At 34.6% G+C, this 26,735-nt stretch overlaps 1 protein-coding gene across 1 annotated transcript; it reads left to right on the forward strand.

Moving 5' to 3' along the window:
• Positions 1–10,043: 10,043 nt before the first annotated feature.
• On the forward strand, positions 10,044–26,083 carry LOC109791427 (uncharacterized). The gene is made up of 5 exons (XM_083073559.1): positions 10,044–11,236; positions 11,325–11,356; positions 13,758–13,808; positions 15,083–24,473; positions 26,068–26,083. The coding sequence occupies exons 4-5, from the start codon at positions 21,889–21,891 to the stop codon at positions 26,081–26,083; spliced, it is 2,601 nt and encodes an 866-aa protein (XP_082929685.1). The 5' UTR covers positions 10,044–11,236; positions 11,325–11,356; positions 13,758–13,808; positions 15,083–21,888.
• The last annotated feature ends 652 nt before the right edge of the window (positions 26,084–26,735 follow it).

Below are 26,735 nucleotides of genomic sequence, written 5' to 3' on the forward strand. Positions count from 1 at the left end.
TAAAAGAAGAGAGAAAATAAAAATAGACGAGCGCTTATCCATAAGTCAAAGTTGCATGTGTCAGAACAAGTACACCTACTAGTCAGTAAAAGACAACGCCTCTGCAGCTACAATGCCAGAAAAGTACAGAGATGTCTAGGTCATGATTGTTGCCAGACATAGAAGTAAACAAATGGTACAAAAAGACTTCGTGAAACGCAGATTCAGCAAGCAAACATTTAATGCAAGATCGAATGTATTAAATGCAAGATCTACGAAGCCTGGACAAACTAAACAAGAGAATCAGATGATGGTTACTGAAGCATTAAGATCAGGTCAAATCACAAACAAAAGAACATTCAACAAACACTAGATAAAGCCTACTACAAGTCGAGACATTGAATCATCAGACGAAAAGTTAAAACGAGGCTAAACCTGGAAAAATAAAGAGATGGGTTAAACATCAGATGAAACCAGATGGTCAACTCTGACAAAAGAAAATTCAATGTAAGGCACGTCATGAGAACCAGATAAATTAAATTGAAAGAGACAAAGTACAATATTTGCACCAGATGACTATGAGTCCAATATTAGATGAAAATGTGTCAAGAACAACCTCTAATTCAACACAAGGAATTAAGACGAAGCATGAGACAAAAAACGAAGAAAGTCAACAACACATAAGACGAAGGATAACATAGACTAAAAGACACTTCAGACAAGAACAAAGTCTGTCCATTCATAATGTTGACCAGATCAAAAGAAAAGTCAAAACATTAAACTCATATGCTAAGACTGAGTTTAGGGTTTAGGGCTTAGGGTTTAGGGTTTAGGGTTTAGGGCTGAGTAAAAAATACTAGCGTTGATGAGTGAAGTCAACGGGCCAAGAGTTGGTCGAGAATACTCATTACGAGCCAGAAGTGGCTGATTAAAGAATACTAACGTCTACGAGTGAAGTTAACGAGCCAGAAGTGGTTGAGAATACTTGGGACCAGGAGTGGCCGTGACCTGAGTGGTCTATAATACTCATTGCGAGCCTGAAGGGGTTGAACAAATAATACTTATTCCTCATTGATTATCTAGTGAAATCCTTCACTTGAAGGAGACTGGACGTAGCTCAATTTGAGTGAACCAATATAAAATACTTAAGATAATTTTATATTTCAGACGCACTTTATTTGGTTAATCTAATCCACTGAAAACTTCGTCCAATGATTATTGTTTATCAAAGCTATCTTCGGACGAAAACCATATCTGTTCAACTTGTTATCCTAAAGAACGGTTTTCGTTTAAAGCAGCAATCTTTTAAACTGATGATGAAACTTCCAGACTAAAAATGATTTTGTTAAACCAATCCTGGGTAGTTTCTGTTCAGCATTTACTAATATTATTTTTACTGGACGGAAGAAAGCCTTATTGCGAAAAAGTTCCTACAATTCCTTTGCTCACACACACACACACATATTCAACCCCCCTTCTATGTGTTTTCTCATCTAACTTCAAAAGAAAGGGAGTTGCTCTTACTTTCAAGAACATTAAGAAAAAAAAAGGTTTTACTATTGAGAAGGATACATTTTTTGAAAGTTTCTTAAGGGATGTGTCTGTTTGGGAAGTAGACAAAGTAATCAAGAGATGTGAGAAGAAGAAAATAACATACAATGTAAGTGGATTATTTGTGGAAGACAGACTACTTCACTATGTTATTGTCTGGATTATGTTTGGAATCAAGAACCAAATTCAGATTGATTGGTCTTTGTAGTTAAAGACACAATGCTGAAGACAAGAAGGCTGATGAACTTCAAGTGTCCAAATGTAGTGTTTGTGAGCAAGTTGTTAACTCATTTCAAGGTGCCTCTAGAAGGAGAAGCTAGAAAAGCTATAAGAGATATCCATCATATCAAGGAAAAAGCCCTGAAAATGATGAAACTGATAAAAATAGATGCAGGTTGGATGTCAAGAGAAGATGTGCCACATATGGAAGCTGGTGGACCTTCTTAACCACAACCTGAAGATGAAGCTGAAGATGAAGTTGAAAAGCAGAAGCCTCTCTCTTCATTTGAACTTTCTATCTTGGCAAAATTGGATTACATAAGGGAAACACAAAGGCAGGATTATCAAGAACTCAAGGAATGCTTTGAGTCTATCTTAGAATGCCTGGATGCAATGAACATTCCTTATCCAGATGACCTAGATTAAGTACATTACTAGGCACTGCATGTCATTCCTATTTTGTTACATTTCTATTTAAGGATTGAACAATTTAAATTTTGGTTTGTAATTTTTTTTAATTTGGTTCTATGTTTGAACAATTTACATTTACTGAGTTTTAATGATTACTACTTGTTTTATCTTTTAGAAATGTTGTTTTATGTTCTATATTATTTGTTTCTCTCTGAGTTTACTCTATTTTTTTGGTTTGGATTAAGCCAAACAGGGAGAGAAAATTGATGATATACTTTGTGTTTATATGATATTATGTATACTTGATCATGGAGAAAATTGATGATATTGATGATTGATGATAACTAATCTATGTATCAAGAAAATGAATTTGACAAGAAAATTGAATTGATAGAAAACTCTTGTGTGTATTAGATTAAATTGTATTACTATTTGTATTGAACACAAGTTTGGAATTTTGGAAAAGAAATCTGCATAACATTTTGTATTGGAAGTATTCATTAGCTTTGCAGGTTCAAGCAACACAAATTCTATGTCATGAAGCAATTGGTATTTGGCTCATCAAAACCAAAAAGGGGGAGATTATTGAGTTTGAAGCCCCTCTTGAAGATCTTTATGAAGATTGAAAAAGAAGTTTTAGTTTTGATGTAGCTAGATTTAGCTTTGTTTGGCTTTGATTTAGTTTGCTTCATTTTGTATTTTATGGCCTATGTGAAAAAAATATTGTGTTCATTGTTAATTAGACTTAGGCATAAATGTGTTTGCTTGTCATGATTGATTAATTGTTAAGAATACATCTTGTTTTAGTAAACACAAAACTCAATGTTTCTCATTTCAAAAGAATTCAAGATTAAGTCACGTAATAAATTACCATTTTAAGTAATAGTGATGGAATAACACTAAGGCCAAGAAGACCAAGAGGTGATATATTGAAGGAGGCAAGAGGAATTTAGTGTTGAAAAACCATAGGAGGAGTAAGCCTACTTTTGGGCCTTAGCTCCTAAGTTTTTATAGCATTTATTTTTATTCCTATTTTTTCCCTTGTCTTTAATTTCCTATTTTACCCTTGTATTTTGGGGTATCTTAGTCATAGGATTTATTTTCTTTTGTATTTCCCATTTTACCCTTGTATTATGGGGTGTTTTAGATCATAGGTTTTTAATTTTGGGCTAAGGTATTTAATTAGGGAGCTAGACACATTTTTGGTGGTGTTTGGACCTATTTTTGGACTTAGAAAGACTTAGGCCCAAGTGGAGGGCAAAGGTTGCATGGTCTTATCATGCACCTAGATGTAGCCTAACTAAACCCAAAGATTCCATCCTTGGCCACCAAGTTGCATCTAGGGTTAATTTGGGTTTCATTTGGTGTGCATTTGGCACCCTAAATGCAACCCTAGATGCCTCCCACTCCTATAAATACCCTAGGCACAACACCTTGTAAATACTTTGGATATTGAATATAAAGAGAGCCTTTTGTGCCTTTATATCCTTCCTTAGTCACCCTTGGCTAATTCGGCCACCTCCCTCCCATCTCCACCTTGAGAGAAACAACCCTAGAAGTGGCCTTCATCATCATGAAGTGAGCCAACCCTAGAGTACCCTTCTCAAGCATTTCCTCAAACACCTTCTACCCAACCTCCATTTTCGTCCATTCCATCATTATCCACCCTAAAACCTTGTGCCACCTTTGAAGAACTTGATCCTTGGAGAAGACGTCCTATTCTTTGTTGATCATCTCAAGTTCATGCAAGTGAGGATGTCATCAAATAGATTGCTAAAACTTAGTTTTGAAGTGGAATTCAAGGTCCTCTTTGTGATGATATATTACCAATTGAAGTAATAGATTACCATGGTGACTTTTGAGTGAAAACAAGTGAAACATGTTGAAAAAGCGTCGGGTTAATTGATTACCCATATCAGAATTGATTACCTATACTCAAAAATGAGTTTTATGGTTCCTGGAACACGTTTTAATCGATTACCAAGATCAATAATTGATAACCACAATGCTTGTTTTTAATCTAATTTCGATTTCATTAGAGGCTGGTAATAGATTACTTGTTATGGCAATAGATTACTACTATTACGAGTTTTTACTGCTGAAATCTTATTTGCTCTATAAAAAAATTATTTTCATAAACTTAAAAAAAAGGATGACACATATGATTAGAGACATTAAAGAAAAGGAAAAAGAAAAACATTTTATGATCTGAAAAAAATTGAGTGAAAATCAAATCAACTTTTTTCATAATAATCTCAAGAGCAAGTTTGAAAAGCAAGAAAGATGTCTTCGTGAAAAGAAATTTAAGAACTTCAAAGATTATTGTGCTAATCTCTATGGAAGATCACTCTACACATCAAGTGTATCAATTTTGATCTTTAAACTTTGTTTTTTACTGCTGGGTATGTGACTTTTTGAGATAGGGTGTTTCAAGAAAGAGTCAAGAGAAATCTTGGGATAGGTTTTTCTCAAGTGGATTCTTGAGGTGCAAGATTTTTGTGTTTGTGTAATCTTGTGGGATCAAGATTTTGTGATTTAGATTCTGATCATAATATTGCTTGTACATGGTGTTTATAAAGGATATTATAGTGGAATGACTAGGTGCAGCGGGAAGCTAAGTCTGAAACTGGATGTAGGCCTTTGTATGGCTAAACCAGTATAGATCGCTATGAAAATTCTCTCTTAACTTTCATACCTTGTTATAATTCATGTTGAATTGATAAAAAGGAATTTCAAGAAGTTAAAGAAATGTTTTCTTGAATATTATCAATTGCTGATTTGAAAATTTTGTGTATGTTATATGCAATTTGCTAATAAAGAAAAAAGGTAATTACTAAAATCAATTTGTATTACAAGAATTTGTTCCGCTGTGTATTAAATTTGACAATATTTATTCTTGATTGAATTAGTAATCTGAATGTGATTTACTAAAATTGGTCTAAGAAAGAAAGAAATTAGAAAGAGAGTCTTGAAAGACCATTGAAAGCCATTTAAGCGAAGAATCTATTCAATCCCCCTTTTAGATTCGTGTTCTACCCAAGACCAACAAGTATTCTTTACAAGCCAATGTTGACTAAATCCTAAGTATTCTTTACAAGTCACTATTGGCTAAAACCCAAGTATTCTTTCAACAAGTCTCTCCAAGCTCAACCCTTACAAATAAATTTGACAAGAGTTACAAAGTAGCTTCATCTCTTCTAGACGTGATACTATACAAATTTGGCACAAGTAGTCACAAAGAACTCTATACAAGATTTTCTATGAAGATCTTTTTTGTAGAGCTTCAACTTTGTATTTCTCATTTATGAGTTTTCTCTGAGTGTGATGTTTTTTTCATTTTCAACACTTTCTCTTGTTTTGCTTGCACACTCTTCTTACTTTTTCATTCATATTATGCCCATCATCATTCACATTGTGCATTCACCACCTTTTAGTTGTTTGAGGACTTGACCTTTATATAGTAGCTTTAGAGAAGATGACTATTGCAGCAATGTTCATATGTGTTACTTCGTCTATCTTCATGGCTGATCATAGGGATTAAGGTTGGTGCAATTAATGCAAGAATTTAATGTTGATCAAAGATGCGTGTATTCCCTATCTGATCTAGGCAGTTACTTATCACTTTGTAGCAACCTAAGTAACCACGGGATGACAAAAATAAATTAAAATACATGAAGTCGTCACCAATATTTATTTTAAGGAAAAAACATTGGAAAAACCATGAAATATAAAATGGTCTACGAAAATCAAATTCTTGAGTTCGAAAGTCCATTACGTGTAAGGAAGGTATTAGCACCTTACAACGTTCGTCCTAAGACGATTACCTCTAATTAATTAAACAAATTTATCATAACTTTTAAAATATTTATCTCACCCCACATTAATATGAATTACCGATAATAATCAAATATATTGTTTAACAATTTTTTTTATTTTATTTTAATGAATACTAAAATTATTTATTATATTATTATTATTGAAAAAATTAGATAATATTGTTATTTTTATTTTTTGGCTCGACAAGAGTGATTTCCTGCTCCTACGTATCTCCATGTGTAATGAAGAATTAGAGTGACGTAATTCTTTGGTAGAAAATATTTGTGTGTTGGAAATTTTTTTATTAATTTATTTATTGCTTTTCTTTTTTAAAAAATTTAGGATCTTCAAACTATCGCAGCTCATATATCCTAAAGTATAAAAACTGACAAAAGTGTACACCAAAGCCAATTATTTAATTGTTTTTAAAGACATCATTATTGTTATCAATATTATTATTATTGTGATACATATTTAAAAAGATTTTAGTTAGATATATTTTTTATTTTAGAGAAAAAATTAAAGATATCAAGTTGTCACAACTTGTATGTTAAATTTAAAGGTTAAAAATATATTTATATTAATCAACTATTTTTCTAGTAAAATCCTCAAATAATTATATTAAAATGTGATAATATTTTTTTATATTTAATCATATTTTAAATTTAAATAAGAAGAACTTTAAGATAACAAATTGTCACAATTTGCACCTTTAAGCCCTAAAATTAAGGGAATGTCACATTCCAATAATCCTTTCTTTAAATGATATATATATTGTCAATATTCATGAAAGATATTATTTTCAATATTTTGTGGAATAGTTACTAATTTTTATTATCATTATTATGTGAAAAACGCAAATTTTACTAAGTATTACACCGCTCAATAACTTTATATTAAATGTGAATTTTGTAAATCCAACTGTTAAATTGAAAATTCTTTACTCTTAAATCATATAAATTGAGAATATTATGATATAATTAGATAAGATTTTAAGTTAGTATTTTATTAATGGTTGATAATTAGAAAATAAAACAAGGATAAATACATTTTTTGAATTTTATATGGTTGATTTAAGGTAAATAAATATATTAAATTAATTAATAATTTATTTAAAATGTTAAAATTTAATTTATAAGTATGTAATAAATAAACATTTATAATTTTATAAATTATATTATCATTATAAATTATGAAATTAAATAATTTAAATTATAATTTTAAATAGAAATAAGTAGATGTTAATTATAAAACTAAGTACATATAAATAAAGAATAATTGAATATATTATTATTATTATTATTATTATTATTCGTAATATAAAATTATTATATATTATTATTATAGTACAAATATGAGATTGTATATTTGAGGATGATTTAAATGAATTAATTTTACAAGTTATACTGACAACATACATATACATTTCGGTAGCTTACTCATCAGAACTTTACAGCAGAAATTGCGCAAGTAAGGATAAAACACGCTAAAAAGTGAAATGTCGTGAAATAGAATCTTGAGAGGCCAAATATAAGGGATGTTACATTAATAAATTTATTAAAATTAAAAAAAATTATAATTTCTGACCGAATTTCCTAATGAAAATATCTATCAAAAAATTTTGACAGAATTTTCCGTCAAAAATTTTTGACAGAATTTTCTGTCAAAAATTTCTGACGGAAAATTCCATAAAAATTTTCTGACGGATATTTCTGTTGAAATTTTTTTACGGAATTTTCCATCAGAAATTTTCAACGGATTAAATTATTTCCGATGGATTTTTTTTTTCTGACGCCACTTTTTAAGACGGATTTAAATCCGTCAAAAAAAAATCCATTAGAAATTTACCCTTTTTCGTCAGAAATTTCTGTCAGAAATTACATTTTTCTTATACTGAAAGTCAATTACATTAGTTTTTGCATATAATTGTCAACCTCAATTATAGAAGTTTAACAGTTTGTAAGTTATACACCTAAAACCCTCTTTTCTTAAAAAAATGAATAAATGGACTAGGCCCATGTATGAGTTGAAAGAAAAAGGAACAAAAGAAAAAGGAAAAAATAAAATAAAATCTGACCATCCAAGGAACAACATATCAAATGGGCTTGGCCCACATAATTAAAAACGCAAAGGGAAGAAAAGGAAAAACCATCAGAACCCTAAACCATGAAACAAAAAAGGGAGTTAAGGAAAACCATCAGAAACCCTTATATTAGGGTTATGAGATAAGCTCTCCAATTTCTCTCCGTAAACGATGCACTAGTGGTAGCCGGAAGAAGATTGGGGCATGATATCACTACGGTCAGTCAAGCGAGTGAAGCGGAAAGGGAAAATGGTAGTGAAAGAGAGTAACTCGAAGGAGGTAAGAGGGTCACTATTGGAAATCATTTTTGACGGTGACCCACAATGATTCTTGTGAAGATTTTTTTGGGAGAAAGAAGAAGAGGCAAACACCACCGTTGAAAATCATTTTCGATGGAGGTGGCTCAAGGTGGTTCTTGTGTTTTGGCCACAGACTCACGGAGCACGACAGAGAGGTGATAGAGTAAGCGAGAGGGAAAAGAAAAAGGAAAAACAGAAGAACGCACGGTAGCCGCTAGAAATCGGCACGTACAACGAATTGTTGAGGTTAGTATTCTTTTCTTTTTATTCGTCTTTACTTGCAATAAAAATCAATGAGGTGCACACACAAGTATTACTACATGCATAAAGAAAAATTTTAAATCATGGTGAGTGAAGATGATACCACAATTTTGAGGCTCTGGCTTGTGCTTATTGTCTGAGCTTTTTCCTTCTAATTATATCCCAATTATCATGGCTTCTTTGTTCTATTTTTTGTTAATTTTTCATCCCCTTGTTCATCTTGTGTTCTGGTATTTATAGGCACACGATTTTTGAATTTGATTAATCTAATCTATTTTCTTTGCCAAAATCCTTAAATTCAGGGATATGGCTTGTGAATATGGTTAAGAGACAATTTTGGAGATTTTTGCAAGGCATGGTGGCTTGTTTGCAGTGGTAAGGTGGCTCTGTAACAATTGTAGCAGAGTAGTTGAGGGGGAGCAGTTGCTAGGGTTCAAGGAAGATAACGGAAGATATGATCAACATGTTTTTTTCTTATTTTTCTATTTTTTTTTGTTTTTTTAATATGTATTATATTTTGTAATATGTATGGGCTGGACTTTATCATATAATTTGATTTATACAGGAAGACAAAATTTAGAGTTAACACACCTTTTTCTCTATTATGAGTGTGGTAGAGTGGTGTCTACACAAAGTAGTTAGGGCTGGTGCAGAGTAGTCCTTTTCAGTGTCTTGTCTGTGATATCCAGAATTTTCTCTTTCCATCTTCACACAATTCTTTGACATTCCCTTTTTGAAGGCTTTCATTTTCCTTGTTGAAGCTTTCCATTTGATCTGTTAAGGAACAAAGTATTAATGCTTCTTAAAGTAAAATCTGACTCTTTAACGAGAAATAAATATAGCATTAATTCATAACATGCAGTTTGTCTGGTGCACTTTGTCTTACAGACAAAATATAACATCTACATCGTCTAAAATGGTCTCTTTTAGAGAAACTCATTACTTCTTAGTATTGTCATAGAAGGTGTTATAAGAAACTCTAGTATGTTTAGAAAATTGTTTATTATCATAAAAACTTATAATATTTCAAGGGATTCATAAATGTCTTTTGATTCTTCTGAATTTCTTTTGATCTTACATGAAGCTTGAATCCATAAATGAAGATTGGAGGAGCAATGAAGTTAGTTGAGTGGATTTGGAGTTTTTTTACTCTACTCGATTCATTGAGAGTGTTTAGGAATTCAAATTTTCATTAATTGGAATGATTTTCCAAATATTCTTTTTTTTTTGCAAAAAGACGTGATTTGATAATATATTGACACATTTTTACACATTCAATTGATTACAATAGTCGTGATTGATTAAATCATTATTTCCCAACTTGAAATGTTACATTTTTGGGAAATTTACATTATGTAATTAATTAATATAACCTGTAATCGATTAAATCAACATGATTTTAAAGTTTGTGTTTTCCTAAAATGTTAGTGTAATCGATTACGACCCCTAGTATTCAATTATAATGTTCTTCATTTTTCTAGGTTTCTACTTTAAACTAAGTAGTCAATTACAATACTTAGTAATTGGTAACCAGTGAAAGTATCACCCTTTGTTTCTCAAATTTTACATAATGTGATCTATTAAATCGACACATAATCAATCACAACAAAAGATTTTGCTCCCTAAGGAACATTCTTAATCTTGTGTGCTCGATTAAACCATTGTGTAATTAATTACAATAGGAGGTTTAACCTTTTGAGGTTATCCCTCAAGGCTTACGTAATTGACTACACGCCCATGCAATTGATTAATGCGAGCCTATTTCATCCTATCTCACCTACGGATGATAATCGGGTCTCATGAGAGTGGGTAATAATAAATCAACCCTTGTCCTGGTGGATAAAAATTGGTCTCATACCTACCTTATATCCATACGGGTATCTATTAAACGAGTATTCATGAATTTCTTGAATAATCACAGATATCTATAAATATTCATGAATATTTATAAATTTTTAAGAAATTAAAAAAATTATATTACAAATAATTTTAAGTTTATATTTAATGTCTTTGAAATATTAAAAATAAAAATTCAATGTTAATTCACTACTAGAAAGATACTATTTAACATCGTCAATTCCACATCGATTTAGGTAGAATCGATGTAAAAATCGGATGCGATAGCATATTTGTAAATAAGAGTATAATGTAAAGCAAAATTTACATCGATTATGGACAAAACTGATATAAATATTAAACATTTTACATCATTTATTCTGAGACGAATGTGTACATCTACATCGGTTCAAGTAGTAACCGATGTAGTATAGTAGGAGCCCTTTCCCACGGAAAATTCCGTTTAAGCATCTTGTTCAACACAAAAAGTCGCGCGACCCAGCCATCGTTGAATCGCCATTTCCCCCCGAAGAACCCTGTCTCGAAGCATCTTGTTTGCTTTGTTTGGTGACCTGTGCAAGCCATTTCCCCCGAAGAACCCTCTTTCAAAGCATCATCTTCTTCTACAAAGAAGTGCGTGCAAGCGGTATGGTGGAACCCTAAATCGTGTTTCTTCTCTACACGAAAGTTGAAGGTGTGATAGGCGATTTGTTTCGCTTGGCCCGAGCATTGTGGTGAACCTAAGGAATTTAGTTTTGGTTAGGGTTCCAGGGGGTTTAAGGTTTGGCTAACTCTCATCTCTTCTGTCGCCCTATTTACATTTAGTTTACACATAATGAAGTAACAGAGTACAATTTGAACCAGTGCAGTTGGTGGATGCGGTTGTAAAAGTTCCCTTCTGGTGAGTTTTTGACTATAACAATTGTTCTTGTTGTATACTGAGATTAATTTATATATGATAGAACAGAACAGCATTGATTTGCTAGCTTGATCTGTGATATGGTTGAATTCACAGTTGATGGTTCCTCTGTTATGACTGGTTTTGGGAGAGAGTTTTTGTTGCTGAAGTATGTTAGAATCCCGTTGTACGAGGTTTATGTAATAAGTAATGTAATCTTTATTTCATTGACATCTAGTTCCACGGGATAAAATTGATGGGTATGTAGTGGATAATAATTTAAGCAAACTTTTGGTTCCTTTTGTTTTGGAGTAGACCATTTTCGTAGCCTTAGCTGCTAGTTTGTCTTTATGTTACACCTGACCATTGTATGAACTATGAATGTGATCTGTGGTGTTCTGGAAGAGGTTATATGTCAAGGTTATTGAAGGTACTCAGTTTTGCAGTAATAAAGAAAAGCAAGTGGTGAATTTCAAGTTATACTCTACTATGCTATACTGACTGCAGGGGCTAGTTTTCTGTGATAAAGTATTGGTGCAGTGGTGATTTTCTTTCAAATCTTATATGAAGTTATTGTCAGCAAGTTTATAATAATCAAGAAAGAAATTGTTGTCAGTTGGAAAACAGAACAAATGATTCTAAAGGTCCAAATTTATTACGTGTGTTGATTACTATATTATACCGACTAGGGGTGGGGGGGCAGTTTTCCAGAATAACATTGTTGTTGGAGTGATGAATGATGATCTTCTTTTCAAACCCTGTTTATATATAGTGTGTGTATCTAATGTGAGCGTGAGATGTAAGAGGAGTTAAATATTGGTCATGCTACTAAACATGGATAGTCAAGATTGTTTTACTTAAATCTAATGTTGATTATCTATTTATGATTTTATGGTAAAAATAAGTTCCTCTCATAAGAGGACGAGCTCACCAGATATGTTCCTACAGTCCTATGCATACATAATTAATAATTTAATGAATAATGTCTTGAAAGTCTGATATGAATTTCTTGTCAGGAAACACATTAATAAAAACAAAGTTGTTGTCAGTTGGCAAAACAAAACATAAGGTCCTGAAATTACTAAATGCATTACGTGTGTTGATTTGATAAGTAGATCACAGACCCAAGAGAGTAAAAGTGATGCTTCATTATTCGCATGATGCCAACAGTCCTATTGACTATATTTGGTAATTTTTGTAAAATTACTTGAACTTTATATTTCTGGCCTGGGACCTTGATCATCTCTGCATTGTTCTACTTTAGGTGTTTTTCCTTTAGATAAAAAAATTTCATGAAACTTTGTTATAATGTAGTTTGTGGATGCTTTGTATTCAAATATTCATTTGGAGAAATAATATATCTATATTAGCTCTTTGACTTATGATACCCCCCACAAGCTGAATGGTGGAAGATGTCCACCTTGGTAATCAAATTTTGAAACACCTCTAGATTAGAAACCTTGGTGAAAATATCAGCAACTTGAGAAGCTGAATTGATGAGCATTGGATTACCAGCTATGTGCAATGCACTTTGGCTGTCACAATACAAAATAATCATGAAAAAGAGATTGGCATAGTTCGTAAAGCAAGTAAGCCATTGAAGCTCCTTAGTGGCTGGCATGGCTGCTGCCAGTTCAAGATATTTAGTCTCAGCTAGAGAGCAAGATATGTTGTTTTGTTTGTTGGATTTCCAGGCAATAAGAGAATGTCCTATGAAAAAATAGAATCCAGAAATAGAGTTATGAGTGTCTAAACAATTGCCAAAATGTATTGACATTAAACTTATAATTTATTTTGGATTCTTACAATTTCCAAAATGTTTCTAATTGGATTTGTGCCTTGGCTGTTAGGTATTCATTAATTTAGCTATAAGATGTAGAAACTCGATATGATAGACTGGTCATGTGGGGGAGTAATTAGAAACATTTGGTAATTATGCAATCTAATTTGAAACTTTCATAATATTGGTATCTGTTGAACAAGAAAGCATAGGTGAATTCTATGTATTTAGAGCATAGTGGAGCTATTGAATTTATAGTAAAGAGTATATAATTACACAATATTTACTTACCTATTTTTGGCTATTTACATAAATATATAATCAATCTAATTAATCCTATTATACATAGTTACTATATTTACATGATTCTAATGGTATATTAGAATGTGGGCTTAGACGATAATTTAATTTAATTTTAATATAGAGGAATTATATAGTAGATCAATCACATACTTCTAATAACCAATATCAACAAATTAAAATAGGCATGTTTCAAATTGATTTGGTGTACTATTTAGTTAGATAGAAATAAATATAGACTCTGATATATACAATATTTTTTTGACTTGGTGTACTCTAAATATTTATAATATGACAAAGATTTGTTTGATTTCCTTTTATCAGGTAGCATTGAGGCACAAAAGTGGCTTGAGGTTAGCTATTGAGTTTTATTAGGTAACATGTTATAAAACTTGATTCCAGGGTTATCGTGTGTAGTTTATTATTATTTTTATCTTAAACATGATTATAACAAAAGTCACATTATTTTTTCAATTTTTTACATTGGTGACATTACAAAGTATGAAGTCCTATTACTTTCTAATTGAACTCCTTTCACTGATGAAGGTTGCAGCCATATTTTTTAGTTGCATATGAATTCTACTTATAAAGGATTTACTGATTTTAATCCAAGCCAAGCCATTCTATTTGGTTGAAGTTTTCCACAATATTGAGAAGCTATGGAGTGGTTCAAGGAAGTGATGTCTATTTTATATAGTTTTAATGTGTTCTAACAACCCAATAATTTTATTGTCTCTTTCAACTATGTTTCCAATGCAGCTTCATAACAACAAACTATGATACCCTATACAATGGTCAAAGTTAATTTAGAGCTCCCAAATCAACAACTTCAACTTGCTTTATTTGGAGTTGGCTCGGGAATGTTAGAATTGGAGACTAATAAGAACTAGAGCAACCAATCAACACTATAGTTTGCTGCCAACCTTTATATTGTTCTATAGTACTAAATTTTCATTCATCACAATCTTTTTATGTTGTTTTTTGTAATATATTTTTCTAAGTTATAGCTGGCTGTCATAGTCTTATAGGGATAAGACTGTAATTCCTTTTTATTTGTCTATTCTATTCATTATACTTCTAGTTTTGATATATATAAATATACATTATGAAGCTAAGTGAAGTAAGACACACTTAAGCTTGTCTTTGGTATTCAATCTTTTTATTTTTCTCTCTTAAGTATTGTTATATACTCTTAAGACACACTCAATCTTTGTCTTGTATTATGTTTAAATTATAATATTATATTGTTTTAAGCTTAATTTAACAAACACAAATTTTATTTTTTAACTCAAATGATTTTTCGTGATTAGTATTTAATAGTGTGATACTATAAGAAATTTTGGGGTAATTGATGTAAATGAATTTTTCCAACTAAAGTAAATGTGCATATTGAACTTTCTACATGGGTTATTGATAATATGACATATTTTACATCAGTTATTGACAGAACCGATGTAGAATATGTCATATTCTACATCGGTCCTTAACAGAACAGATGTAGAATATGACATATTTTACATCGATTCTTGACAGAAATGATGTAGAATATGACATATTCTACATCAATTCTATCTAGAACTGATGTCATGATAATCTTATACCCAGGTGGTCATATTAACATTCAATTTCAAGAATTCCCTGTACCACAGGTAGTCATCGCCATCTACCGTTATTATTCCAGTCCAGAAGTCTACATTGACATCTACCCAATCTGAAGACATCAACAGTTTCAGTCATTACTGCTCATTTTGCGGAAGTGTACTGTTCACTTTAGTTCACTGTAGCGGAAAATTTCATTTTACTGTTGAAATAGTAATCACTGTTGTAATAGTAAATTTAGTTTTCCTGTTTATACCAATCTCTGCCCATGTTGTGAGGCAGAACTTGTAAGTGAGAAACACCTTCGTGTAAGAGAGCCTAGAGTGAGAAACTCATCCTTCTCTCTTGCCTTTGTATTTCTTATTCAATCAAATACAATTCTTTTGTATTAAATCTTGTTCTTTCTTGAGATGTCCCTGAAGTGGATCTAGGAAAAAGGGGAAGAGGGAATGTGCAGATGCAGCAGTAAACCAGATTTACACGGCGGTAGTCCGCACAATACTGGATATCAAGGGCACACCTGACGAGTCAGGCTTACAAATCTCAGGTTTCCACAAACTTTATGATGCAGAAATGTAATGCAAGAAAGAACAAGATTTAATACAAAAGAGTTGTATTGATTGAATAAGAAATACAAAGGCAAGAGAGAAGGAGGAGTTTCTCACTCTAGGCTCTCTTACACGAAGGTGTTTCTCACTTACAAGTTCTGCCTCACAACATGGGCAGAGATTGGTATAAATAGGAAAACTAAATTTACTATTACAACAGTGATTACTATTTCAACAGTAAAATAAAATTTTCCGCTACAGTGAACTAAAGTGAACAGTACACTTCTGCAAAATGAGCAGTAATGATTGAAACTGTTGATGTCTTCAGATTGGGTAGATGTCAATGTAGACTTCTGGACTGGAGTAATAACGGTAGATGGCGATGACTACCTGTGGTACAGGGAATTCCTGAAATTGAATGTTAATATGACCACCTGGGTATAAGATTATCATGATTAATACATAATTTTATTGATGATTGATAAAGATTAGTCCTCCTCGGATGCTTCTTCAAGATTAATTTCGAAGCAATCGTCCTCATTCTGGAAATATGATCCGGATGAAGAAGATGGGGAAGATACTTCTTTCTTTGCTTTTCCTTTTGACGAACTTGATTCTGAGTCCGTCTGCAGAAGATCAAGGATTTGATGAAGATTTGCAGTTAAAACTTCATCATTTGTTGACGCTGCTAGGGCAGTTGCGATTTTAGCCTTCCGATTAAGAAACTGGCAGGTTTCTGGATCAGCGGCCTTAAGATTTTTTGGATTCTTTTGGAACCAAAATGCCACTCCCTAAGAGTTTGCCCTGGAAGCATCAAACTGATCCCACCATTTAACAGAGGCTTGCTTGCCTAAGATTGGGAGGAGCCTGGAGGTTTTCTTGAACTGGTGTTGCCAGGCAAAAATCCAAGCTAATGAAAATTTGGAGAAGAAATGAAGAGATGGGTGGAACGGGTTGGTCCCTTCTTCAAATCTTGCTTTGAATTGATTGTATCCTTCCTTAATGTCTGGGGGAAGGATATTTTGAATTGGTCCGAAGAATTCCCACCACTCAGCAAACCATTGTGGAAAGAAATATCGAACCTTTTGTTTGAAATAAATAAGCCAGGAATGCCTATGATGTTTGTTTTGAAACCAAAAAACATTTGTCCAGGCATTGATGTAATCCCAGTAATTATACCCTATTGGGTCAAACGGCTGAGAAAATTTTCTGACTTTATTAGGTTTGTTTTCAAAATCTTTAAAAGTAAAGATTTTAAGAATTTGAATTGTTGAATGTGTGATAAGCTGGTTATCACTTTTGTCAAAATTATGTTTAATAGAAACAGACTTTGAATCTACCAAAATAAATTCGTAAAATTTCCTTGTCTTGTTAAGACTAAGGGGTTTGAAAAGAAACGTTGGTGGAAAGATTTTTTACTAGGAGAAATGGAGTTTCAACCTAGAGGTTGTCATTTTTGATGATTGCCGATGGAAGCTTATACTGGATCTCAAGCCGTGAACCATTGGCAGTCCTAAGCTTCTCAGAAGTTTTGTGAAAGTATTTGGTCGGAATGATTCCTTCCAATATACAGTTGGAATCAGCTCCAGTATCAAATAGAGCAATTGTATTTAAAACAAAGTCTTCGATAAGAATGGTAACATCAATATAGAATTTCTGGATGCTACACTGATTAATCAAGGCATTGAAGAGAGCGTCCTCATCAATAGAATTATGATCGGAATCATGGTCATCACTATGATTGTCATGGTCATGCTGAACCATGTTATTAGAAAAAGCTTCAGTTATCTGGGATATAAAAGTCTCATGCAACTGTTGCTTCTTTTTGAGGTCTCGGACCTCAGATTTAAGGGAGTTGATTTCAACTTGCAGGTCCTGAATAGTAACAGGTTTGGCTGCAGATTTTTCAAGCCGTTTGAGGGTTTGAGTAAGGACAAACTTGTTATTTACAAACCTATTATCAAGATGTGGCTTGTTAGGCTTGTGAAGGATTGTTTTGAGTTTTTCCAGATACTCATCCCTTTCATGAGGATCCTGAATAGATTTTAGGGCATCAAGAAGAAGATTTTGCTCATCCTTGTGGATGACATTTCAGAGCTTTTGTTACTAGAGGAGGAAAGATCGTCATCCGCTTGAATGTCTTCAGAAGACATTTGCTCTTCTTCTTCATCGCTACTGCCGGAAGAATTGATCAAAAGATTATTAAGCTGATCCTGAATGGTAGGATCCAGATTGAGTTCTCTAACCTTAGAGGAGATTCTACAGAATTTGGCTAAGTGACCACGGCGGCCACATTTGAAACAAGTCCTAGTTTCCCTAGAATTGTTAACAGGATTAGAGCCCGGAGGAGTGGTCTTCGTTGCAGGAGGCCTACTGGTGATTTGTCTAGGCTTAAATCTAGAGACCCTGGTTCTAGGCTTTTGGTGTTTCTTCAGCTGAGGCTGGGAGGATTTCCTATGTTTTGTTTTAACAGGGTCCTTAGAACAGGGAAGACCGAATTGATGGCAAAAGTTTCCTAAATCTTTGCGATTCTGTGCCTTTTCTTTGGCTAATTGTTTCTGGATTTTGTCATCCTGACAGATTTTGAGGGCTACTTTTTGGACAGGCTATGAGATTTCCATAACTTAACTGGTTGTAAGGGATATCGCCATTAAACTAGGATCTGATTTTTTCCCTAACTTTATCTCCTAAAGATTTTGGGAGTCTAGCTAGGAACTTTTCTTACCAATGGTTGGTTACTATCATCTCGAGTGTAGACTCTAGTGAGGAAGGTGTCTTTATACCACCTAAAATCTCCTAACGTTCTACACTTAAGATTGGATAGGAGCTGATGGAGGACCATCCAAGGAAGAGGAATACATGAAGGCCATTGGACCTTTGACAAGGTCCATGGTAAGGAAGCTAGAAGAGACATCTAAGGAGGAGGTGCTTCTTAGACCCTTGCTCACCATGAGCATTGTGTACTTTTCTCCTTAGTAGTATCTTGAGTAGTCCCATTGTATATATTGTATATAGTAGACTTTGTATAGGATTGTTTTGCCTTTGTATTTTGGAGGCACCTTTTTCTTGTTAGAAGTAGGCATAGGAGTGGCATTAGTAGACTAAAGTGTGCTCCTAGCATTTTAGCCAAATGTGGTCTTAGGATAAAGGTTTTACATATTGGACTCATTTAACTCCTAATTTTTCATAGATTTGATTTAGCTAGGTTCCATTCACATTGAATGAACCTAACTAAACCAAATGAACCATTTTCAAACCGGGTGGAGTTAAATGAAACCAATCAAAACCGTCCACACCTTTGTGTTCACACCTTGTGTTCACATTGGTGCACACTTGGCCAAATGCTTGGACCTCTTTTCTCTCCTACACAAGGGCGGTTTAGGAAGGCTCAACCATGGTTCTTAGTGAACCATGGTCTAGCCTTTTCTTGCTCCCTAAGTTGGACGGACCCAACCATGGTTCCTAGTGAACCATGGTCTAGTCTAGCTTAACCCCTAGGTGGCCACGCCTATATAGCCTCAAATTTTCACTTGTATAACACTTTTGGCATTAATGAGAATTGAGTATTCAGATTAGAGATCAGATTTCTCTCCTCCCAAAGGTCCTAAACCTCTTTGTGCAAAACCAATCTCTTATCACTTTTCCAAAGACAAGTGTGGCGGATTGAAGAGTGCTTATCCCTTCACCAAGAGTGGCGCATTCTTGAGAGGTTTCCCCCACCATCTTAAGGTGGCCGTGAGGTTCCTTCCTCCATTGGAGCCTTACACAAGCATTGGAAGGATTCTAGGAGTACAAAGATCTAGGGAAAGACTTGAAGGAAGCTACATCAATCCGGCCTCCTCCAAAGTTCTTCCATCATTTGGTATCAAGAGCCTGGTTTCCAAGTAATCCGATTCCATTGCTTTCTTTCTTTTCTTTTGCATGTCTTGAATCATCTTGGTAGAGTCTTGTTGCTGTTCTCCTTGTCTTCTTTTTCCTTTTTGAGTCTTGGTATGTTCTTGGAGTGATTCTTGTGTCACATTTATAAATCTATAGAATTCACTCACATTGTCTTGCTTTTCTTGGTTCATTTTTGATAATTCTTGTGAATCAATCTTGGTATGTGCTGTAGGTACTCTTTGTTTGTCTTTCTATATGAATTAGGATTGTCTTTATTTTCTTTTGTGTCCCTACAAGTTTTGGTCTTAAAAGAAAATTCAAGAAAGAAACAAGAATGCATGCTTTTTCTTTTTGTAATCTACTAGTTTTGTCCTAGTTGTCATGTGTAGTTCTTGCTTGTCATTAAATCCGTGTAGTCCCTTTTTCTTTTTGAATCTTGAAATATTAATCTCTGAACTTGAGTTGTGTCATTGTTGGTTGCATGTTAAAATCATTCTTAGAGTGCTCACAAATTAATTCCTATGCATGTTATTAGACCTAACATGTTCTAGAGTCAATTTTTGTGAAATTCTTTGCTATTAGTTTCATAGCAATTGTTGACCAGCAATTCTTTTGTGTGTCTTGTGCTTGCTTTGATTAAAGAAAACAGAGAAAGAAGTGCCTAGAAAACATTCTTTAAGTGTGCTAAAGGAAGTGACAAAATGGAACAAAACTAGTACTAAAAAGTGCTGAAAATTTTGCCTAAGTGCACTTGGAATTTCTCCTCTTCTTTCTCTTCTTTTCTCCACCACTTGGAAACCTTTGAATTTGTGATTGGCCTCTGTTTAAAGTGCTTAACATTCTGTGCTTAAAGAAAGAAAAAGATTTCAAAAAGCAAAGAAAAAGAAAAAGAAAGCAAAAGAAAAGAAACTAGAAAAATTCAAGCTGAAAATTAGCAATTTGTAGCACTTGGCCTATTGTTTTTTGTGCGAATTTTTGTATGTGGTTTCCTCACTGTCCAGTGGCTGAAAAGAGTTTTAAAAATCATCTTAGCATTGCACAAATTTTGTTTTTGGTTTTTGTAATCAAATCTAGTGCCATTCTTAGGAAAATCTTTTGAGTGCTAGCTTTGAAATTAGTCTTAATTGTTGCTTTGTGTCTTTTTGGCTCTCTTTGTTTGTCTCATCAATTTCCATTAGAGTTTTGCCCTTCCCAAATTGTGCTTTTCAGTTTTACTTCTTTGGCCTCTTTCCTCTCTTGTTTTGCTTGCTAAGCTTGGTGAAGTTATAGGCCTTGTTCAAGTCATTACACTTGGAAGGAAGGTATAATTGAGGCATGTGGTTGACCTCAAAGGAGTTTAGCCTTGAAGGAGGATTGAGGTACATAATTGCTGAGTGAAACACATTAAGAGAGGCTGACTTGTTTGCTCCTTGTGCAGCCAAAATTTGCTTTGAATTTGTAGGTGAAAATTGGTGGCAATTGGTGGCGGCCTTGGTGTAGATTGGTGGCGGTTTTGGTGTATCTTTGTGGCGGCCTTGGTGGAACCTTGTGGCTGTTTGTAAGACCTTGAAGAGGACTTGGTTCCAGCCAATTTGGGGCGTTTCCCTGGGGTTCAAAACTGCACCAAACTGTCCCAGCTGCCTTGGTGGAAGATAGGCCAAGAAGAACCGTTGTTTTGTATTGACTATTTGAGTTGTAACTTCATAATTTTGTTGAATAGTTTTGTGTGATTTCTCTTGTATTCAACTTGCATTTAGGGGTGGCTGTTTGGACATTAAGTAAGCTCCACCACCTCCTAAATAGTCCTACTTAATTTCTATTAGCTTCGATTAGTGCTTGTGGAAGGGTCCCCAAAGGCTTTAAGTGCCACCTTGGGCTTCCACTAAGAACCGGCTAGATTTAGTTTTAGCTTTCATAAACCGGATTTCTAGGTTGGTGAAAGTGTCCCAAAAAGCCTTAGGTGCTACTTGGACTTTCACCTTAGGATAAGCGACTAGTATATGCTTTATTTGCTTTCATTTTAATTGTTTAGCTCCTAGGTTCGTTTAGAAGGCTTCTATTGCCTACTAGGGGTTTCGTGCACACACACACACTACTTTACTTGTCTTGTGTGGAACTTTGTTTTGTAAGAAAAGTACAAAGGGGTTTAGTAATTTCCACTTGAAGAGGCTTGGTTATTAAGTGGCTCCTTGTGGCTCACCTCCCTTGATAGTGCAACTTGTATACTTAGACCTCTAAGTACTTAGTACTACACCAAACAAGTTTTTGTGAAAACTTTTATCACTCACTTTGCAATTTTCAAAGACTTGTGAAAACCTTTTACCTTGCAAAAATGAGTGATCATTCTCATAATAGTAGTGTGCATGGTCATCACTCCCCTAAGAGCCATAAGAGTACTAAGGAAGAACTTAGGGAACTTAGGGAATACATTAGAAAAAAAGAACTAGAAAATGAAAAAAAACAATGAAACAATTAGAGAGTTGTTAAATAAACTTGTTGTGGGTGAGACTAGCAAACCCCATGGCCATGAGGGTCATGGACCTTCTAGGTCCAAAGGCTATCACTCACACACACATTCACTAACAAGTGAAGGGATGCATAGTAGTCATCATGATGATGGTTACTACCAAAGATCCCCTAGGCACCATAGGCCTAAGCATAAAACAACTCCTAAAGAACCTAGGTTTGACCTTCCTCCCTTCCATGGCAAGGATAGTGTGGATGACTATTTAGATTGGGAGATGAAGGTTGAACAACTCTTCACTTGCCACAATGTAGGTGAAGACCGAAAGGTTCCCATGGCTACTCTTAGCTTTCAAGGGTATGCCATGTATTGGTGGACTTCCCTAGTTAGAGAAAAACAAATTCATCATGAGCCTCCAATCCAATATTGGAATGAGCTAAGGAGTGCCTTGAGGAGAAGGCACATTCCTCCATACTTTGAGAGGGAGTTAATGGACAAGCTCCAAAGACTCCAACAAAGAAATTTGAGTGTTGAGGAATATAGGCAACAAATGGAGTTGCTTATGATGAGAGCGGGAATTAGGGAGGAAGAAAGAACCACCATAGCTAGGTTTCAAAGTGGCTTAAACCTAGAGATTAGGGATAAAGTTGAGCTATTGCCCTATAGAGACCTAAATGAACTAGTTCAACTTTGTGTGAGGGTAGAACAACAATTAAAAAGAAAACCTAGTTTTAGGAAGGAAACTACCCCCTACCCTAAGAAAGACTTCAAGAAGGAGGGTACCCCCTCCTATTCAAAGGATAAGTCACTAAAAGAGAAACCTAAGGAAAGACCTTCCTATGATACTAGGACTAGCTCCATAAAATGTTTTAAGTGCTTAGGAAGGGGACACATAGCTTCCCAATGCCCTACAAAAAAAACCATGATCATTAGGGGCAATGAGATCCTAAGTGAGGAGAGCACTTCATCTTCTTCATCCTCCTCAAGTGAAGAAGACGAAAGCCATAGTTCTAGTGAGGAAGCACCATGTGAGGGTGATCTATTAATTGCTCATAGATTGTTGACTAACCAACTTAAGGAACAAGACCAATCACAACGAGAGAATCTCTTTCATTCTAGATGCAAGATTTTCAAGAAAACATGTTCTCTCATTGTTGATAGTGGCTCTTGTAACAATTTTGTAAGCCAAAGGTTAGTTGATAAGCTTAACTTGACTACTATAGCCCATCCTAAATCTTACAAACTCCAGTGGCTTAATGAGGATGGACCTATAGAAGTCAAAGATCAAGTAAATGTGCCCTTTTCCATTGGGAAGTACAAAGATGAAATTTTATGTGATATCATTCCCATGGATACAAGTCATATTTTACTTGGTAGACCGTGGCAACATGATAGACAAGCCATCCATGATGGTGTCACCAATAAGATCCGCCTAGTCCATCTAGGTAAAAAGCATACCTTGATCCCTCTTACACCTTCACAAGTGTTGGAAGATCAAGTATTTATGAAATCAAAAAAAAGAAAAGAGGAGAAAAAGAAGGTTTTAGAGTTGGAGGGTAGTGTCTCCTCCAAGGAAATTGTTCCTAGAAGTCAATTTTTAATAAAACATTCTATCAAGAAATGTCTTCTAGTTGAACAACCTCTTCACCTTCTTAAAACTAAAAAGACACTACTCTTGGAAAAGAGTAAGGAGGATAGTGTCTCCTCCAAAAATCTTATGCAAAAGGAAAGTCACTTTTTAATTCAAAATAATTGTAAAAAGACTTTTCTTCTTCATAAAGAATTTAGCTCTTTTTCTACTGCTGCCACAACCTTAGAGCTTAAGATCCACCACCTAAATATTTTTGAAAATAATGGATCTCAAGTTCTTAGTCTTGTGAAGAAGAAGTGGACTTCACCTAGTTCTACTTCTTATGCTACTACTTTGGTGGTGCCCAAAGTAGACGGCCATTGTCTATTTAGGACTTCTCCTACTTTAGTTGTTCTAATAAAGCACCCAACCTTTGGTTTATATTGTTTATCAGATACATCTCATGGTGTCTTATTTTCTACTTTTGATCTTAAGGGAAGTTCAAACTTCTTTGAACTTAATTTTACTACTTCCCTTCAAGACCAAATTAGATTCTATGACTTTTCTAAACTCTTTACACCCTCTTCCTTGATGTATCTAACATATAATATGATCAAGGGTTGTCTAGGTAGTTTCCTTATTATATTTACTTTATTTTCTTGTAGACGCCTAGGTTACTACATAGGGTACTTTAGGCAAGATATCTTGGTATATAGGACTACTTCATTAGTTTGTTACAGTTTTAGCACTTTAACATTTTTAGGATTTAGTTTTACACTCAGGCTACACTATAGTGAGGATCCTATTCTTATAGAACCCATCCTTCCTAGTCTAAGGACCCTTGCTAGGACTATAGAAGGAATTCCTCATAGGGTGCACTTTCCACATATGTTATATGAATATATCATCCCTAATGCTTTATTTCTTATTTTCATTGTAGGTGATGCTATCTTTGTGGAAGGACCACTGGATTTGAGGACAAATCCTTTCGAAGGGGGAGGGTATGATGGAAATCTAATCCCCAAGGATCCCTTTGGAAGAAGTAAGACCAAGAAGGGTGAAGGGTGATCCAAGGTTGCTCACACATGAAGACCATTAGGCCTCTAACTAGGTCTATGGTTAGGAGGCTAGAGGAGGCTTCTATAGAGGAAGGAATACTAACATGGATGATGAAGAGGTAGATCTGAGGACAGATCCTTCCCAAGAAGGAGGGTATGATGGAGGACCATCCAAGGAAGAGGAATACATGAAGGCCATTGGACCTTTGACAAGGTCCATGGTAAGGAAGCTAGAAGAGACATCTAAGGAGGAGGTGCTTCTTAGACCCTTGCTCACCATGAGCATTGTGTACTTTTCTCCTTAGTAGTATCTTGAGTAGTCCCATTGTATATATTGTATATAGTAGACTTTGTATAGGATTGTTTTGCCTTTGTATTTTGGAGGCACCTTTTTCTTGTTAGAAGTAGGCATAGGAGTGGCATTAGTAGACTAAAGTGTGCTCCTAGCATTTTAGCCAAATGTGGTCTTAGGATAAAGGTTTTACATATTGGACTCATTTAACTCCTAATTTTTCATAGATTTGATTTAGCTAGGTTCCATTCACATTGAATGAACCTAACTAAACCAAATGAACCATTTTCAAACCGGGTGGAGTTAAATGAAACCAATCAAAACCGTCCACACCTTTGTGTTCACACCTTGTGTTCACATTGGTGCACACTTGGCCAAATGCTTGGACCTCTTTTCTCTCCTACACAAGGGCGGTTTAGGAAGGCTCAACCATGGTTCTTAGTGAACCATGGTCTAGCCTTTTCTTGCTCCCTAAGTTGGACGGACCCAACCATGGTTCCTAGTGAACCATGGTCTAGTCTAGCTTAACCCCTAGGTGGCCACGCCTATATAGCCTCAAATTTTCACTTGTATAACACTTTTGGCATTAATGAGAATTGAGTATTCAGATTAGAGATCAGATTTCTCTCCTCCCAAAGGTCCTAAACCTCTTTGTGCAAAACCAATCTCTTATCACTTTTCCAAAGACAAGTGTGGCGGATTGAAGAGTGCTTATCCCTTCACCAAGAGTGGCGCATTCTTGAGAGGTTTCCCCCACCATCTTAAGGTGGCCGTGAGGTTCCTTCCTCCATTGGAGCCTTACACAAGCATTGGAAGGATTCTAGGAGTACAAAGATCTAGGGAAAGACTTGAAGGAAGCTACATCAATCCGGCCTCCTCCAAAGTTCTTCCATCAGGAGCTCACCAGATCTATCTTTCCAAATACTTGGATCTCCGATAAAATGTTTGACAATGGCCATGATAAGGGTATTAACAGCATCAGGGATGGATTGTCCTTTGGTAGTGGTGATGATGTTACCCTCAGTATCAGTTTTGACAGCCGTAAGGATTTCATGTTTCTCTTCTTCAGAAACATAATTATCCCACCAACCTTTGAGTTGTCCATAAAATCCAGACGTCAGGATTTCAACAATAGCTTCGTCAGCACTATTAAGAGTAGTTTGATAAGCTGTAGAAACCATCGTCATATGTTGGAGAGTATTAAGAATGTTATACTCTGTTAAACCATCTATGTTCCATTCATAGATGTTGGTGGCGCTAAATGACCGAAAACTTTGATCATTCTTTTCCTCAAGCAGGAGATCAGGGGCAGTGGCCCGATTATAATAGAGCTTAGAAGGCTATCTCCAGTTAAGAGCCTTATTTGATAACAGGATTAACTTGAAGAATAGATTTACTACTAGGCTCAATTTCTTCAGAATCAGAACCTATAGAGGAAGTTCCTAATTTGTTAATCCTAAGGGATTGATCTTTCTGGGAGATACTCCTAGTAATCGGTCCTGTCTTAACAGATCCAACATTAGAAGAACTAGGGGTATCAGGGATAATGATGGAGCTATCTTTAACCTTATTGGAGTCTTCTAAAGTCTTCGTCCAATTTTGATGGATGGCTTTAAACTTGTTTCTAGTCTGGCTGGTTAGACTAAAAGGCTTGAATAAAGGTTTGGTCACCGATTGAGTTTCATCATCCTTAGTATCAGAGGATGAGGCTTTTCCTACAAGGCTTTCTCCTAAAACTTGGAGATACTTGTTGATATAGTTGTTTTGTTCCATAAGGGCTTTAATATCCTGAGCTCCTATGGTTTCGTCTGATTTGTACTTAAAGGGTGAGGCTAAATATTTGTCCTCTAAGTTTGGGATGAAATAACTACTGTTCGGAGGAAGATCAGATTTAATTAATTTACCATCTTTAC

The sequence above is a fragment of the Cajanus cajan genome, chromosome 4, assembly GCF_000230855.2.
Source record: "Cajanus cajan strain Asha chromosome 4, NIPB_CcT2T_4, whole genome shotgun sequence".
Classification (NCBI taxonomy): Eukaryota; Viridiplantae; Streptophyta; class Magnoliopsida; order Fabales; family Fabaceae; genus Cajanus; species Cajanus cajan.

Excerpts from the sequence above, each read along its gene's own strand:
- LOC109791427 (XM_083073559.1), top strand. The coding sequence starts at position 21,889 with ATGAAAAAAAACAATGAAACAATTAGAGAGTTGTTAAATAAACTTGTT.